This window comes from Pavona decussata, unplaced genomic scaffold (genome assembly GCF_977016875.1).
Source record: "Pavona decussata unplaced genomic scaffold, jaPavDecu1.1 SCAFFOLD_390, whole genome shotgun sequence".
NCBI classification, from domain to species: Eukaryota; Metazoa; Cnidaria; class Anthozoa; order Scleractinia; family Agariciidae; genus Pavona; species Pavona decussata.
Window position 1 is genome coordinate 292,677 of NW_028145762.1, and position 14,824 is coordinate 307,500.

The window sequence follows — 14,824 nt, forward strand, 5'->3', positions numbered from 1 at the left end:
GACATATAAAAACTCAAATTTGTACTGTCGGGGACGTCGGCGACAGTTTTAGCTCGTTACCAATCCTCTACATTGCTTCGCTTCAGTTCCCCCACTTCTCCCCTGACAAATGAAAATTGGCGTCTGTCACCGATGAATACCTCAAATCTGGGATAGACGTCTGGCGATGTCCCGATATCTCGGCAAAATCTGGGACGGTCGGGAAACAGTGAAATCCCTGATCGTCTGGGATTTTCTCGACATATGAAAACTATAGGCTTAAGTCTGTCCACATTGGCTATTATTCTAGGACATACCCTGAGGGCCATTTACACCATGTTCACCATTCTTGCCCGGATGACCATCTTTTCCGCGTTGTCCAGTAGCCGCAGGACTTTTATGAACATCAGGTTTATTTGGAGCAGAGAAAGCGAGCTTTGTTCCTGGGGGCGACACAATCTCCCTTGCGTATATTTTGACATTTTTCATTCCATAAATTTCAACGTTCCCCTGGAAATTAGGTAACTAGTTCAATACAATGTTGTGTTTGCGTTGTAAGGGAAGTGGAGGAAAAGGGGTGGATGCGAGGGGGTGGCAAAACCTTCCTTTACATCTTTCAGTTTATCTAAGGAAGGACAATATACGCCTTAGGGCATGAAGACATCACTATATCGCATTATGGCATCGCATAACGTGGCATTATCTAATGGATTGAGCACACCGGAAGAGTTATAAATAATCTTCAACCCAGTTTCACTACGGTTGGTACTGAGACTTCTAGCTTTCTCCAAAATCTGGGCTCTTGTACCAGAGATAAACGCAATGTCATCTGCAAAGTCCAATCTATCTTCGGCCTTCAATTGATTTTCTCATAATCCAATCGATCACAAGAAGGAGCAGGAATCCCGACATGTTATATCGATGACGCGAAGGCGGTAGGAAGGCATGAAGGCAGGAAGGAACGGAGGGAGCAAGAAAGGACGGAAATGTAAAAAAACGTGAATGTGGTGTGAGGAAGATGGAGTGTCGAAGGATCTTACCTGTATATAAAGTGTGTCTGCAAGAATTTCCAGCTGGTTGACAAGATCCACATCCTCCTTAGTTTCCCTTCCACCAAAAGCCGCTGATTTCATCAGTAATCGCTCTTTCAAGTACTTTGCATGAATGATTCGACCAATAGCCCTATAATGACCTAAAATACAATAAGATACAGGTCAATCTCTTTCTGACGAAGGCTTCGGTGGGGCTTCGGTCTGGAGGTGTTTAGATATTTGTATTAGTAACATTGGCATATTTGCGTCAGATCGTAGAGATTTCGTTTACCAGAATTCTGCAAGCCAGTGAAATCTTTCATAATGTACCTTTTCACTCTTGTGACAAAAGTGATACTTTTGACGATGGAATAAGTGCAACATTTACCGTTAAAATTGAACAAAAAATGCACCCAGAGCGCGTAGCGGAAAACAGTCAGTTCAAATTGGCACCGATAAACGCTTTCTGTACGTAGTTACTGTAACGAGCCTTAAATCGATACAGTCAAAACACATTGAACATTACTCCGTTTAGCGGTGAGTAAGATTTCGTGAATAAGGAATAACTGGTTGCATCCACTTCAAGAGGTGTTTTTAAAACAAAAACAAAAAAAAAAAAAACCAAAAACCAAAAAAAAAAAAACGGTATCGGTATCCAAAAAGGTATCGTAAGCGTGTAACGTTCAGAATTAAAAGCCTGTGAGCGTCAAGAGGCATTAGATCTGATTGCTGCCAACACCAATCGCGATCTGAAAGATCTAGGACTGACGTTATTTCAAGACAGCTCGTATGCCAAATATTAGGCATGCTTATTCATGGCAGTGTTTTTCGGCCATTCCTCCCTATGTGCATACTCTGAACTAACAATTACTAAGTAGACCTTTGCGAATTTCTACTAGATTTCTTGAATGATGTGTTTTTGCTCTTACAAGCATTCACCAAGGTCATGACAGGTGCTTCGCATGGGACGTTCGTCCCGTTTCACCTGCCACTTTTGGGTCTCGCTTCTTTTTTTCGTTTTTATTTATGTCAGTTTAATATTTGACGAAACGAAATGAGCTTTACGGATGTTATCAGAACTTTATTTGGAAACCATTTAGAATAACAGGTCTGAGATCACTGAATTGGATGTAACCATGGAAAGCAGTGTTTTACAAGTAGTTCTTTTTTTTAGACATTGGAAAATTCCTATCTTTAATGTACAAAAACTTTGTTTTTATTTCATTGTCATGTTTTTTCTTCTTGATTTTAATTCCTTTTTGGTCTATTTTGGTGGTTTTCTGAGGTTTTGGGAAAATCAAAAAATCCAAGATGGCGGATCCAGAAAGGCCTCCATTTTCAAATCCTTCGTCATTTAACGTCATCGCTTATCGTTGCCAACCCCACAAGTTTGTGGACATACTATCTATCTTTGAAGTATAATTCGCCCACGAAACAAAAAAGGCCCGATCTATAAATGGGGTTAAATAGTGATAATATTTTAATTCATCTCACCCGTTGAAATTTCCACAATTGAAGGAGTCGAGAGCCAATCCGGGGATGGAATGTCATAAATTTGTGGTAAGCTTCCCGCGCTGTTCTCTTCCATTACACATGGAGCTGAAAAGAAAAACATATGGTAGGGGGAAAGCAGTTTTCTGAAACCCGAAACGAGTCTGGTAATATTTCAGCAGACCTATGCGATATATTCATGAAGTGTAAGAATAATTCAATGGATGAAGTCATTAAATCACGCCAAAATGTTACATGTTCCAAAACGTAAACCGCAGTAACCTTTTTGTTATGTTTTCTCGGGGTATATAATATGTATATATAATAGAGACATTGTGCAGTTTTTGCCCAATAGAAGGTCGCATAATTTTAACAATTACGTGAAGATTACAACAATTGAGCAAATCAGAGCTGGCTCCATGAAAAGTGAATGGTGTTTTTCTTCTTTCCCCTTTCTTTAGTATCGTTGTGAACTTTGTCAGGGCCACAAAACCCGTGCTTCAGATTCGTTTCTCGAAAATTGTTCCAGCTTTCATCGACCATCTTTTCAAAAAGTCGGTTAGATGTATATGTATTTTTTTATGAGGCTTTTGTAACGAGAGACAAGCATGCGTCAACAGTTCACGTTTCTCAATCGCTCTAATGCTGTAACATTTGGGGGGTCTTCCTTGATCAGTTTGTTTGATTTCAGTTCTTGAAGTTGCTTCTGGCTAAGTTGTGGCGTGATTTTGACAGGACAGGTTCTCAAAACCTTGAAATTTTTGCCCAACAGATTTGGATGTTCGTAAAATGAGATGCTTTGGACCAGGCACCAATTTGCAGCACAAAAATTTATGTTCAATTCTATGTACTCCGAGATAAGATAAAAACTCACCATTGACAAACACCTCCACTCTCAGACAGTTCCAGTTATGTCGTTTAAATGGATGGAATCTAATGTATCTTGTTTTCACTGGCACAGGTAGCACATGAGTGTCAATGGTGTTACTGTCACCTGATCTGTGAAATGACTTTAAATATACAACAGCTAAGGTTAGCTTTCTGCCATTTGATGTCGGCCTTATCTGTTGATGCCTTTTGTTCCTGGGAATTCGACTGAACAGTTGAAGGGCGTATTTACTTTAAGTGTATATGACAGAATTTTTTTGTTTCCTAAATCAAATGTTATTGTTGTCCTCGTATGGAAAATCGAACAAAAATTCCTTGTCAAGTTTTCTTTCCCGCGTTTGAGGTGCATAAAAGCGAAAAACTCCACGGCTAGGTACAATACTTCGCTTGACAGGAGACTGGGGATATTATGGAGGCGACATCAATAAAGGAACACTTAGTCTCGTGATTTCTCTATTCCTCACTTGTTTCATTCAGAGTATTCAACAGTCCCATACATATTTTCGTCCACACAGTTTTTTTCCTCTGCACACGAAAAACAACTGAGAAATTGAGAAATTGCGAGACTAGCGTTCCTGTACTGTGGGCACAGCCCTACTCTGAGCAGTATATCGTCTTGAGCGCACATTCACCTTAAGCAGCCTTTTTATCAGTATTCAATTCAGTAAGCTAAACAATCGATTTATTTTCAATCAAGGGTTTGGAAATCGAACGTCAGATTAAGTTAGATTGCTAAAAAGTTTTGGCGAGATTTGTTTTGTTGAATTATGCTCGATCGACTATTGGACTTAATCGAAAGATTATTTTCGATTAAGTTACATATTTTGAATTTGTTTACAAAGGTTCGATTCACCTTTTTCGTTCCATCGGCATTTTTATAAGTCGTCCATGAATTACCGTCAGATGAGTAAGACAACTTGAAGTCTGTTGTCCACTCGTTGCCGTTTCTGTCTCCCTGGGTTGCAACGGCACAAACTTGAATTGTTTTGCCGAGATCGACTTGCAGCCAGTCGTCATTTCTATCGGCTTTTTTTGCACACCAGCCATCACCCCTGTTTCCATTGAGTCGACCGTACGCGGGTTGAAAACGAGTACCATATTGCGAAGAGGCTGTTAACCGACTATCAGGAATTTTTGATATGTCGGATATTCCTACAGGATCCATGTTTCGGCAAGCACCTGTATCGACATAATCGTAGCACATAAAATAAAGACTGCTTAGAATAATATGTTTTTATAGCTTTAAACTATAAACTCACAAAACATTATTCCTCAAGTATTATTTAGGTAAAATAGTTTTGATGTGTGAGAAAAAATTCAAAATTCTTATTCTTTTATTTACCTTTTTTTATTTTGTTATAACAAAATATAAAAAGCATCATGGGTTAAAAATATGATGTAGGAAAAAAAGCATAACTCTGCGGAGCATTCGATAGAGTTAAACACGTGCAATAATGTGTGATACGTCAAAGGTTAATTGCCAACTGAGACTGTTAATGCGTTTAAAGTTATGGAATACGGCCTATTCCCCCCCGGGGGGGGGAGAACCCATAATTTTTAGCTGGGTGTGTGCCGCTGGGACTCTGAGAACGTTAGCCTATACTAGATCATGTTAACCTTTATTTTGCATTCCTATTCTAGAGTTAACATCAAAAATCCCTACCCTATCCTAGACCTATTTCCGACTGTTAAATGTCATTTACCGGGAAACTTTCTCAAACTAAATTCTTCAAGCAACTGATTAGTTTCACAGAAAATGATACCTTATTCTAGACCACAACTCTCTGATTTTTATACCCTATTCGAGAATAAACTTGCTGAAAACCATACCCTTCACAGCGGCACATACCTATATAGCTCATATCTGGGAGTTCCCCCCCCCCCCCCCCGGGCCTATTCCACCCCCCACGCTGCACTCCCTTCCCCATTGGGTCAGCATTTAAATGAATGAAATCAAGATTTTTTGGAAAGACGTACTGCCTGTTCAGACTTTCTTGATTGGTTTATCATTAACTAGAACCATTGCCCATATTTGTAAACATGCTCTGGTTGAGTTGATGACGTTGTGATAACATTACAGATTGATTTTAATTACAAGATGTTGTCAAAGTTGTTTTCAAGTAATCGCTGAGAGAATGTTAGTTTGCTAAACGGCAAAATGGAATAATCCCTGAATAAATTGTCAATGAGATTTCAATTTCCTTCTACCAGTTCCAACCATCTTGTATCAACCGTCGGTGTAATAGCATTGTTTTGAAACATGTAGGGCACGTGGCTTGTCAGCTGCATCAACCATATCATTAAACAGGTATACAAGTATGTCACAAACGGCAAACGTTTTAGAACTGTGAATGACTCTCTTACCTGCATTGACCTTGCCAGTTGGGTTTGTGGCTGCGGCCCATGAACATGCCATTAACAATAACAATCTAGCACAGGTGTACATCTTGTCTAAAAAAACGCAATCGAAGAAGACATGGTCGAAACTTGATTTTCAGAAAATTCCCTTTGATTGATTTTATCTAAATAAAATTAAAGCATCTATAAATAATAATTATCCCATGTATTGTGTTAGCTAAAAATAATTACTATTCCATGGATGGGTAACCTGTGTCCTCTATACAGATAAACTACTGAATTAGTGGATGGTGGTTTTACGCATGATATTATGCATACAGCTATTTCAATTCACGGTGTCGGATTTCAAGGTCCCAATGCTACTCCACAAGTCATTTGTTGTTTTTCAGCAACTTGTTCTTGCGTTGTTCTTAAGAGCTTTCCATAAACCTGTTGGCCGAAGAGTTTATAGTGACATACAAACACCAGTAACAGTGACAATACCCATTTACAGTTTTCTTTTGGTGTTTATTATTATTATTATTATTATTATTATTATTATTATTATTATTATTATTATTATTATTATTATTATTTTATCACAGAGTCGTATTCGGATTATTATTATTATTATTATTGAAATCCGCATTTGAACATTTTTGAGAAAATTTTCGCAATGCAAAACAATAGTGTTTTCGATCTGTCTTCTTTTATACAGGTTCTCAACAAGTGGTCGTCCAAGAACAGTAGGGTTACATGGTTTTCCACACTGTAAAATGAAGTCTGTTATTACATGTAACATTTTAGCTTCTGATCAAGCTCATATCTTTGACATTCGATTTCATTTCACAATTCAGTATAAACGTTTTAAATTATAAACTTACAAAGAGCTAGAAAATCGCAGTTTCTATAGTGGTTTTCTGTTTCCAATGTATGTCGGCAACAGCCGGAAAAGCACTTTCTGTTTCTATCGCGTGTGGATAGCTAAGTAAGGAACACCTTGTTTGCAACTGTTTACGAAATTGTTGTGCAGTTTTCATGAAATTCTACTTGAAATTCGTTGAATAGAAAATGCTCCATGATTTGAGACCTATACTAAATTTTACTTCTTTAGAATAAGGTATTCAATGGTACAGCACGGAAAGAACTCTGTAACAACTTTAACTTTACTTTTAATTAATAAAAAATATACCAATGGACATCCGTGCCAAATAGAAAAGGAAATAACGCCGGACAGGTGCATGGAGACCTTTCCTTCTACAATAAAGAATAGCTCAAAGCCATAGTGTCATTTTGCTTGATTTTGTTTTCCTGATTCTAGTCGATTTGGAGCGATATTTAGAGGAAACTTTCCTCGTCTATAGCTTATCACTCCATCGTCATTTTGTTTCTTGCGCGCTAATGTGTCAGTGGACACTACTCAGTCATGGTCTTCAACAGAGTTTCAAATGGGTTTACCCTGGTTACAGAGGCCCGTTATCCAAATAAACGGGAGAATATATTCCTAATAAATGAAAACTCGACAGTTTAAGGCACCCTGAGACGGCTCTCCGACAACGTCAATTGAAATAGCTGTGTAAACAAATCTTTTGTAACGCAAGGATGAAAGCCAAAAACTTCAAATTATTTTCCGTAATAAGTGCGCTTTCTTCGTACGAAATTCCTCGTACGAAAAGCTAGGATAATTGGACTGTTCTCTGAAGTTCATAGCACACTGATAGCATTCTTCCAAAATGACAGGCAAGGAGTGTTGGAATTGGTTATTTACATTTTAAATATATATATAGTTATTTTTAGTTGTGCTTGCCTGCGAACTATATTTTATATAATAGATTACTATCAACAGGCATATTACTGAAATGAGGTTAACGGCTATCTATAAGCGTTTGTTTTAAACATTTTCTGGAAAACACAGCCGCACTTATTAAGCCATTAGTATGATGTTCTGGACTCATTAAAGGTAATTCAAAAATAATATCGTATTTTGAAGAGATGTAAAACACATCATAAATGGCCATTGAGTATTATGTAAATGTAAAAAAGGGCATACCGTCTGCCTAGAAAATGTTCTCTAATATATAATATAGTTTATCAGTAGCAACCCTATGCCATATCAACCAATATTTTCAAAGCGGTAAATAAGCTATACATACTCATGGAATGAAGCTTTGCAGCTCTCGTCTGTAAAGAATAGAACTCCGAATGAGCAGTTTAACACGAGATGCTTCTTTTGTTATTGGGAAAATTGTGATGCTATTCATTATTAAAAACTTAGTTTCCTGACAGGTGAAAATTCATCGTGCTGTGTGAACAGCTTGACCTGAAAGGCTAAGTCAACTAAAATACCTTTGAAAGTTGGCAAGACGTGTTCCGTTGAATAATCATCATCTTTCTTTGAAAGATAATAATTTCTCCACAAAAACTTAAAGACTTACACAATAACTTAGTTCTTAATCGACCGTCGCTTTTGTGGCACCGCCTCTAGTAATACCCAGTTTTTAGCTACCGTCGCGTTTGCAACAATTCTAGTGATACCCATTTGTTTTCGCAGCCGGTACCAAACCGACGCACCGCTTGTAGGAATACCCCTCCCATCGATCACCTACACCAGACCTTCAAAATTCGCTCCGTCAAAACTTCGCCTTAGGCAACTTCCTTAATGACGTTATTATGATATCAAGAACGTAGCGTAAGGTAAGACACAAATACAACCCCACGTTCAGGTAAGCGAGGTTTATTTTCACATTTATGTCTGTATTTTAGCATTTTGAGAACTAAAGTCAATTTCCCATGTAATGGCTGTAAATCGACATTATGTTCATTTTATCACCCACTGAGTTTTGGCTGCTTCTGATCAGGCGCAGATATTCCTCTGAACAAGATAGAACCTTTTATGGCAAGACAAAGGTGGAAGAGGGTTAGGGCAACCTAATCCAGGTTAGAGTTTTTGACGAAACCGATTCGATAAGCTCAATCTCACGGGAGACTAAAAAGTCTCCAAAGCCTAAGGTGGAGCAAAAACTGGCCGCTTCATAACCCTTTACGGCCTTTATGTTTAATGTAGCCTGATACCTTGGATCATTTAGCAATGATTAGATCACCAGTCTGACCATTCATAAGCTGTAGTTAAAATTTCTCGCAACTGCCAACCGATCATGGTCGTCAAAATTTTTTTAATTACATCCAATTAATTCTTATCACCGTGATACCACTAGCGAGTTTAACAAGAAGTTTCAGTACAAGTGAAGTAAGTACCAAATATCTTACGCAGTATAGAATAAATTTCACGGTAAACTGAGGTAACTTTGCGTGACCCTTAGAAATGGAAATAAGACAATAACACAATAATTCCATTGTTTAATATCTTTGACTATTTAGCAATAAATGTTCTGCGTTCGTAATCTTTAATTTCGAATAAATCGTACTATTTCGTTTCGGAAGCGGTTGCAGCTTCAGAATGCGCCCTCTAGGACTTTATTTACAGCGACTATGAAACACGACTGAGCTGTGACTTATATTTCAATTGCCACGAGCCGTTCTTGCCTAGCTATTATTTTTGTGCACATGCTTAAGGGCGAAAGAAGGTGTCTTTCTTGATGGTATCGCTGCTATAGGTATTAAAACATATACACATTTCTCCATAATGTTTTAATACAGCAATTAATTCAATTTAATTGTTTATAACACGTTTATGCCCATTTATAGCAGGGAGAACCGGGCAAGCAGAGGAACTACTGAAGAAACCAGAAATATAAACGAACGAGTAAGCGGAGGAACGAGAAAATGAACAAACCGGTTTAGGAAACGGAGAGCCGAATGCCCGAGTAAACGATCGAAAGGGCGACCGAAACCGCAGTGGCAAACATGAACGAACAAACAACCGAGCGAACGGATAAGAGAACAAACCCGGAAGAACAGCTGAATGACCGACTAGACAGCTCATTTGTTAGCATTAGTAAACATCAAAGGAAACATTGTTCTTATTTTTAAATGTAAAGTTTTTTAAACATAAATCCTTTCAAAGCTATCAAGGGACGAAGTGATTTCAGTTCATATTGCATTATATCAAATTTATCAAACAATCGAAAGAGTGTTTCATACGATTTCCAACCACCAAGAGGTAAGTTGAAAAAAATGAGGCGCAACGATCTCCGGGTTTTTCTATACCAACTGCTTTGATTTACAAATCGGATGTATCATCCATTCGAGTGATTTTGATAGCTTCTCCAAGCATAAAGAATCCTCGGAGAAATTCAAAGAAAACGCTCACCAAATTTTATGATAATTAAGATCGCATTTCCAAACCACCTTCACTGCAGACAGCACGCTGTTCTTTAAAACCTCTCAATCCATTAACCTGTTTATCACGAATCTCTAATGTTTCAGGGATGGTGTCTCCTTCATGGTAGTGATTACCCTTGTTTAGTCTTTATGAATCATTAATTAGCGAACTCGGCAAAACGAAAAATAAGAAACAGCATAGATCGATAAAGAAATAGATTTGTCTTCTCGTAAGGTCTGTCATTCAAGTTCAAGTTCATTTATTCACACTCATTCAAATTACAAAACAATGACAGTAAGTAAGACTAGAAAAGAAATAGAGCTAGCTCAGTTTACCGAGTTGAATTATGCATTACATTTGAAGAGTGCGTAGCAGCCAAATATGCAAAGCTTTCGAGTTGGCAACTACCACAGTGCAGTAACTAGTGGGATGTTATATTTATATAACTAGTTACAAAGTTCTGGCTAAACTAATCTGTATTAAAGAAGGAGAATACATAAATAAAATGACAAATATTAAAGAAAATAAGTAAATAAATAGAGCTAAATGATAAGGGCCGGGGCAATGGCACAGTAAACAGACCCGGTAGAGAGTTCAAGAAAAGCTAAACAGTGGAAACTTGCCTATCAGTGCACATAACTTTTTTCACTCGAATTCGAGAATAGCTGATAGCTAGTGTCTTCGAGTAGAATTAAATCAAATGCATATATTAAGGCAAACAAAGAAGGAAAATAAATAAAATGTGAACTAGATTGAGAGAGATCTAACAGTCTTAACTATTAGGATTAACATTTTAAAATGTACAGTTTGCAATCACCCTCTTAGATTTTTTCGTTTCTGTACAAATTCGTCTTATGTCTGGGAGGAAATTCAAAGTTTTGCGGAGTGATATCTAGAAGGTTTCAATTCACGGGTTGTATTTCTTTGGGTTAAGGCATGGCGAGAAAGTTTCTGCACCGAAGGTTGTAGTTGACAGAGCGGATGCTAAATACTTCCTTGTTCATGTAGTTTGGATACTCTGATAGAAACCAGTTCTTATCACTAGGTCAATCTCTTCGCAATTTGACAGGAGGATAAATAACAAGTACCGGGGATGTCAAATGTTTAATAATTTGTTATTAACTTATTTCTGACTATATGTCATTTAAATGTTTCTCTAATAACATATATCTTTTCAAAGCTAACACGGAACGAAGTGTTTAAGCGGTTCTTATTGAATTTTATGAAATATACCAAACAATCGAAAGAGTGTTTTATGTCATTACCAACCACCAAGAAGTGATTTAAAAGAAAATGAGGCGCATCGATATCCGAGCTTTTTCAAACCAGCTTCTTTGATTGGCAAATCGGATGTATCATCCTTTCGAGTGATTTTGATAGCTTCTCCGACCATGACAAATCCTTGGAAAAATTCAAAATATATTTTAAGATTTACTATAGCTCGGCCATTGATTTTGGTCCCATTTGTAACTATAACAATACTTTGTTCTAAATACTTAACTTGAGGGAGCCCATTCCTTATAAGCCCGGTGGTTTTTCTTGGGCTTCCTCGCCGTTATTGTTTAAATAATTAGTTTTTTTTTCCTTGCTTTTGTACAGCATATGGAAAGAAACAGTAAACTGAACAAAGTAAAAGCCTACCAAATTTTATGATGATTAAGATCGCGTTTCAAACCTCCTTCACAGCAGACAGCACGCAATTCTTTAGATCCTCACAACCCATTGACCTGTTTGTCACGCATTTCTATTGTTTCAGGGATGGTGTCTAATTCATGGTAGTGATTACCCTTGTTTAGTCGTTATGAATCATTGATTAGCGAACTCAGAAAAACGAAAAATAACCGGAAGCAGCATAGATCGATAAAGAAATAGATTTGGTTTCTCGTAAGGTCTGTCATTCCAGTTTAAGTTCACTTATCCACACTCATTTAAATTACAAAACAATGACAGTAAGTAAGACTAGAAAAGAAATAGAGCTAGCTTTACCGAGTTAAATTATGCATTACATTTGAAGAGTGCGTAGCAGCCAAAGATGCAAAGCTTTCGAGTTGGCCACTACCACAGTGCAGTTACTAGTGGGATGTTAAATTTATATAACTAGTTACAAAGTTCTGGCTAAACTAATCTGTATTAAAGAAGGAGAATACATAAATAATAACAAATATTAAAGGAAATAAGTAAATAAAAAGAGCAAAATGATAAGAGGTAGGGGCACAGTAAACAGACCCAGTAGAGAGTTCAAGAAAAGCTAAACAGCGGAAACTTGCCTATCAGTGCACATAACTTTTTGCACTCGAATTCGAGAATAGCTGATAGCTAGTGTCTTCGAGTAGAATTAAATCAAATGCATATATAAAGGCAAACAAAGAAAAAAAATAAACTGTCAACTAAAATGAGAGAGATCTAACAGTCTTAAGTATTGGGATTAACATGTTAAAATGTACAGTTTGCAATCTCCTTCTTAGATTTCTTTGTTTCTGTACAAATTCGTCTGATGTCTGGGAGGAAATTCAAAGTTTTGCGGAGTGATATCAAGAAGGGTTCATTTCATGGGTTGTAGTTCTTCGGGTTCAGGCGTGGCGAGAATTTTTCTTCACTGAAGGTTGTAGTTGACAGAGCGGATGCTAAATATTTCCTTGTTCAAGTAGTTTGGATACTCTGATAGAAATCAGTTCTTATCACTAGGTCGATTTATTTGCAATTTGACAGTGGGACAAATAACAGGTACCGTGGATGTCAAATGTTTAATAGTTTGTTATTCACCTATTTCTGACTATATGTCATTTGAAGTTTTCTCTAATAACATATATCTTTTCAAAGCTAACAAGGAACGAAGTGTTTAAGTTCTTAAAGACTTATTGAATTTTATGAAATATACCAAACAATCTAAAGAGTGTTTTATGTCATTTCCAACCACCAAGAAGTGAGTTTAAAGTAAATTAGGCGCATCGATATCCGAGTTTTTTCAAACCAGATTCTTTGATTGGCAAATCGGATGTATTATCCTTTCGAGTGATTATGATAGCTTTTCCGACCATGACAAATCTTTGCAGGAATTCAAAATATATTTTAGGATTTACTGTAGCTCGGCCACTGATTTTGGTCCCATTTGGAACTATAATAATACTTCGTTCTAATTACTTAACTTGAGGGAGCCCATTCCTTATAAGCCCGGTGGTTTCCCTTGGGTACTGTTTAAATAATTAGTTTTTTTTCTTGCTTTTGTACAGCATATGGAAAGAAACAATAAATTGAACAAAGTAAAAGCTTACCAAATTTTATGATGATTAAGATCGCGTTCCAAACCTCCTTCACAGCAGACAGCACGCAATTCTTTAGATCTTCACAATCCATTGACCTGTTTATAACGCACCTCTATTGTTTTAGGGGGTGGTGTCTAATTCATGGTAGTGATTACTTATAGTCTTTATGAATCATTAATTAGCGAACTCGGAAAAACGAAAAATAAGAAACAGCATAGATCGTTAAAGAAATACAGATTTGTCTTCTCGTAAGGTCTGTCATTCAAGTTCAAGTTCATTTATTCACACTCATTTAAATTACAAACAATGACAGTAAGTAAGACTATAGAAAAGAAATAGAGCTAGCTTTACCGAGTTGAATTATGCATTACATTTGAAGAGTGCGTAGCAGCCAAAGATGCAAAGCTTAATTCGAGTTGGCCACTACCACAATGCAGTTACTAGTGGGAGGTTATATTTATATAACTAGGTACAAAGTTCTTCAAATATTGTTTCTGAAGAGTTTGTTCTGAGAAGTCTTAAGGCTTCGCCTTTCCTGGCGCCTGGAGGGTGGCCTGGAGGGTGGCAGGAAAAAAATGCGTGTACTGGAACGTTTTTGTCGGTTTGAAGTGCGTGCGTACGTCATGTTTTGATTCTTTTTTTTTTTTTTAATTTTTCACCCCTAATGATTATCAACAAAATTGTAGTGGTTGTTCATTGATGCTATTGCCTGTTAAGACATGGTTTAAAATTTTATTGAATATATTGTTCACTAAAATGAATGCCCGATCACGCAAAAGAATATTCTTTTGATATTATTGAATTTACAATGCGCGCAAATGAAAGTTGCTTTGACGAATTTGGATTTCACAAGAAGTTAATGAAAGTCTTGAAACTTAATTGAATGTTTACAATTATGCAGATATAACAGTTGAAAGACCTGAAAGCTTTGACTAATGATGGAGTTCTTTCAAACGAGGAGTTCCTTGTCCAAAAAGAGAAAGCTTTTGAAAGAACTGAGTGATCTTTGATTTATTGTAATAAGAGAGTGTTAAAAGTTTGTTGCATTAAAAATATTCGGCGTGCTGGATATAGTTTTTGACTCCTTCTGTAACTTGAAGGAAAGCCTCTTCAATCATTAATTCTGGATCCCTACAAAATTGCCACGCTGCGTCAATTTTTTAGTTGAGCAAAAAGCTCTTCCAATGGCATGAAATCAGGGCTATACGGTGGCAAGAAGATAACCACAGCGCCAGTCGCGTGAATAGCGCCAATAGCTGCCTGGGAGTGGTGAATTGCGGCATTATCTGTAAGAGACACAAAAACAAATTCGTGAACACAAACGAAAAAAAGTCAGAGTGGATTTTGAGAAAATAATCCTGACCACCAATCTTGTAAGCATCTCAGAGAAACAATCAACACCAAGAAATGTGCCTTCTCGCTTGGGCAGTTCACCTAAGGAAAAATTAGACCTGGTGAATTGAAACTTGGCTCACAGATTTCCCTTACCTAGTACTACCATCGATCGCGGATTTATTCCATTGAATGGAGGCAGATTAGGACAAAACTTATTC

The 14,824-nt window shown here is 37.1% G+C and overlaps 2 protein-coding genes, 1 long non-coding RNA gene and 1 pseudogene across 3 annotated transcripts in view; all 4 read right to left on the reverse strand.

The window, feature by feature from the left end:
• The window catches only part of LOC146451359 (uncharacterized), a 132,307-nt gene that overhangs the window by 99,839 nt on the left and 17,644 nt on the right, over window positions 1-14,824 (reverse strand). The gene's annotated exons all lie outside the window — the stretch shown is intronic.
• LOC146451361 (uncharacterized) lies at window positions 425-2,590 on the reverse strand. Its single transcript, XR_014860050.1, has 3 exons — window positions 2,505-2,590; window positions 1,020-1,171; window positions 425-489 (listed from the first exon to the last, which is right to left on the reverse strand). It is a non-coding gene; the product is annotated as an uncharacterized LOC146451361 (long non-coding RNA).
• LOC146451362 (lactadherin-like) lies at window positions 3,212-5,835 on the reverse strand. The gene is made up of 3 exons (XM_085099215.1): window positions 5,754-5,835; window positions 4,243-4,568; window positions 3,212-3,511 (listed from the first exon to the last, which is right to left on the reverse strand). The coding sequence occupies exons 1-3, from the start codon at window positions 5,833-5,835 to the stop codon at window positions 3,212-3,214; spliced, it is 708 nt and encodes a 235-aa protein (XP_084955341.1).
• The window catches only part of LOC146451363 (uncharacterized), a 1,724-nt pseudogene continuing 1,217 nt past the window's right edge, over window positions 14,318-14,824 (reverse strand).

What these genes read in the sequence shown, in the direction of transcription:
- LOC146451362 (XM_085099215.1), bottom strand. Translation starts at nt 5,835, where the DNA reads ATGTACACCTGTGCTAGATTGTTATTGTTAATGGCATGTTCATGGGCC. An exon ending in AACTGGCAAGGTCAATGCAG is followed by an intron (nt 4,569 to 5,753) that starts GTAAGAGAGTCA and finishes ATGTCGATACAG; the next exon opens with GTGCTTGCCGAAACATGGAT. An exon ending in ATGCCGATGGAACGAAAAAG is followed by an intron (nt 3,512 to 4,242) that starts GTGAATCGAACC and finishes GTATATTTAAAG; the next exon opens with TCATTTCACAGATCAGGTGA.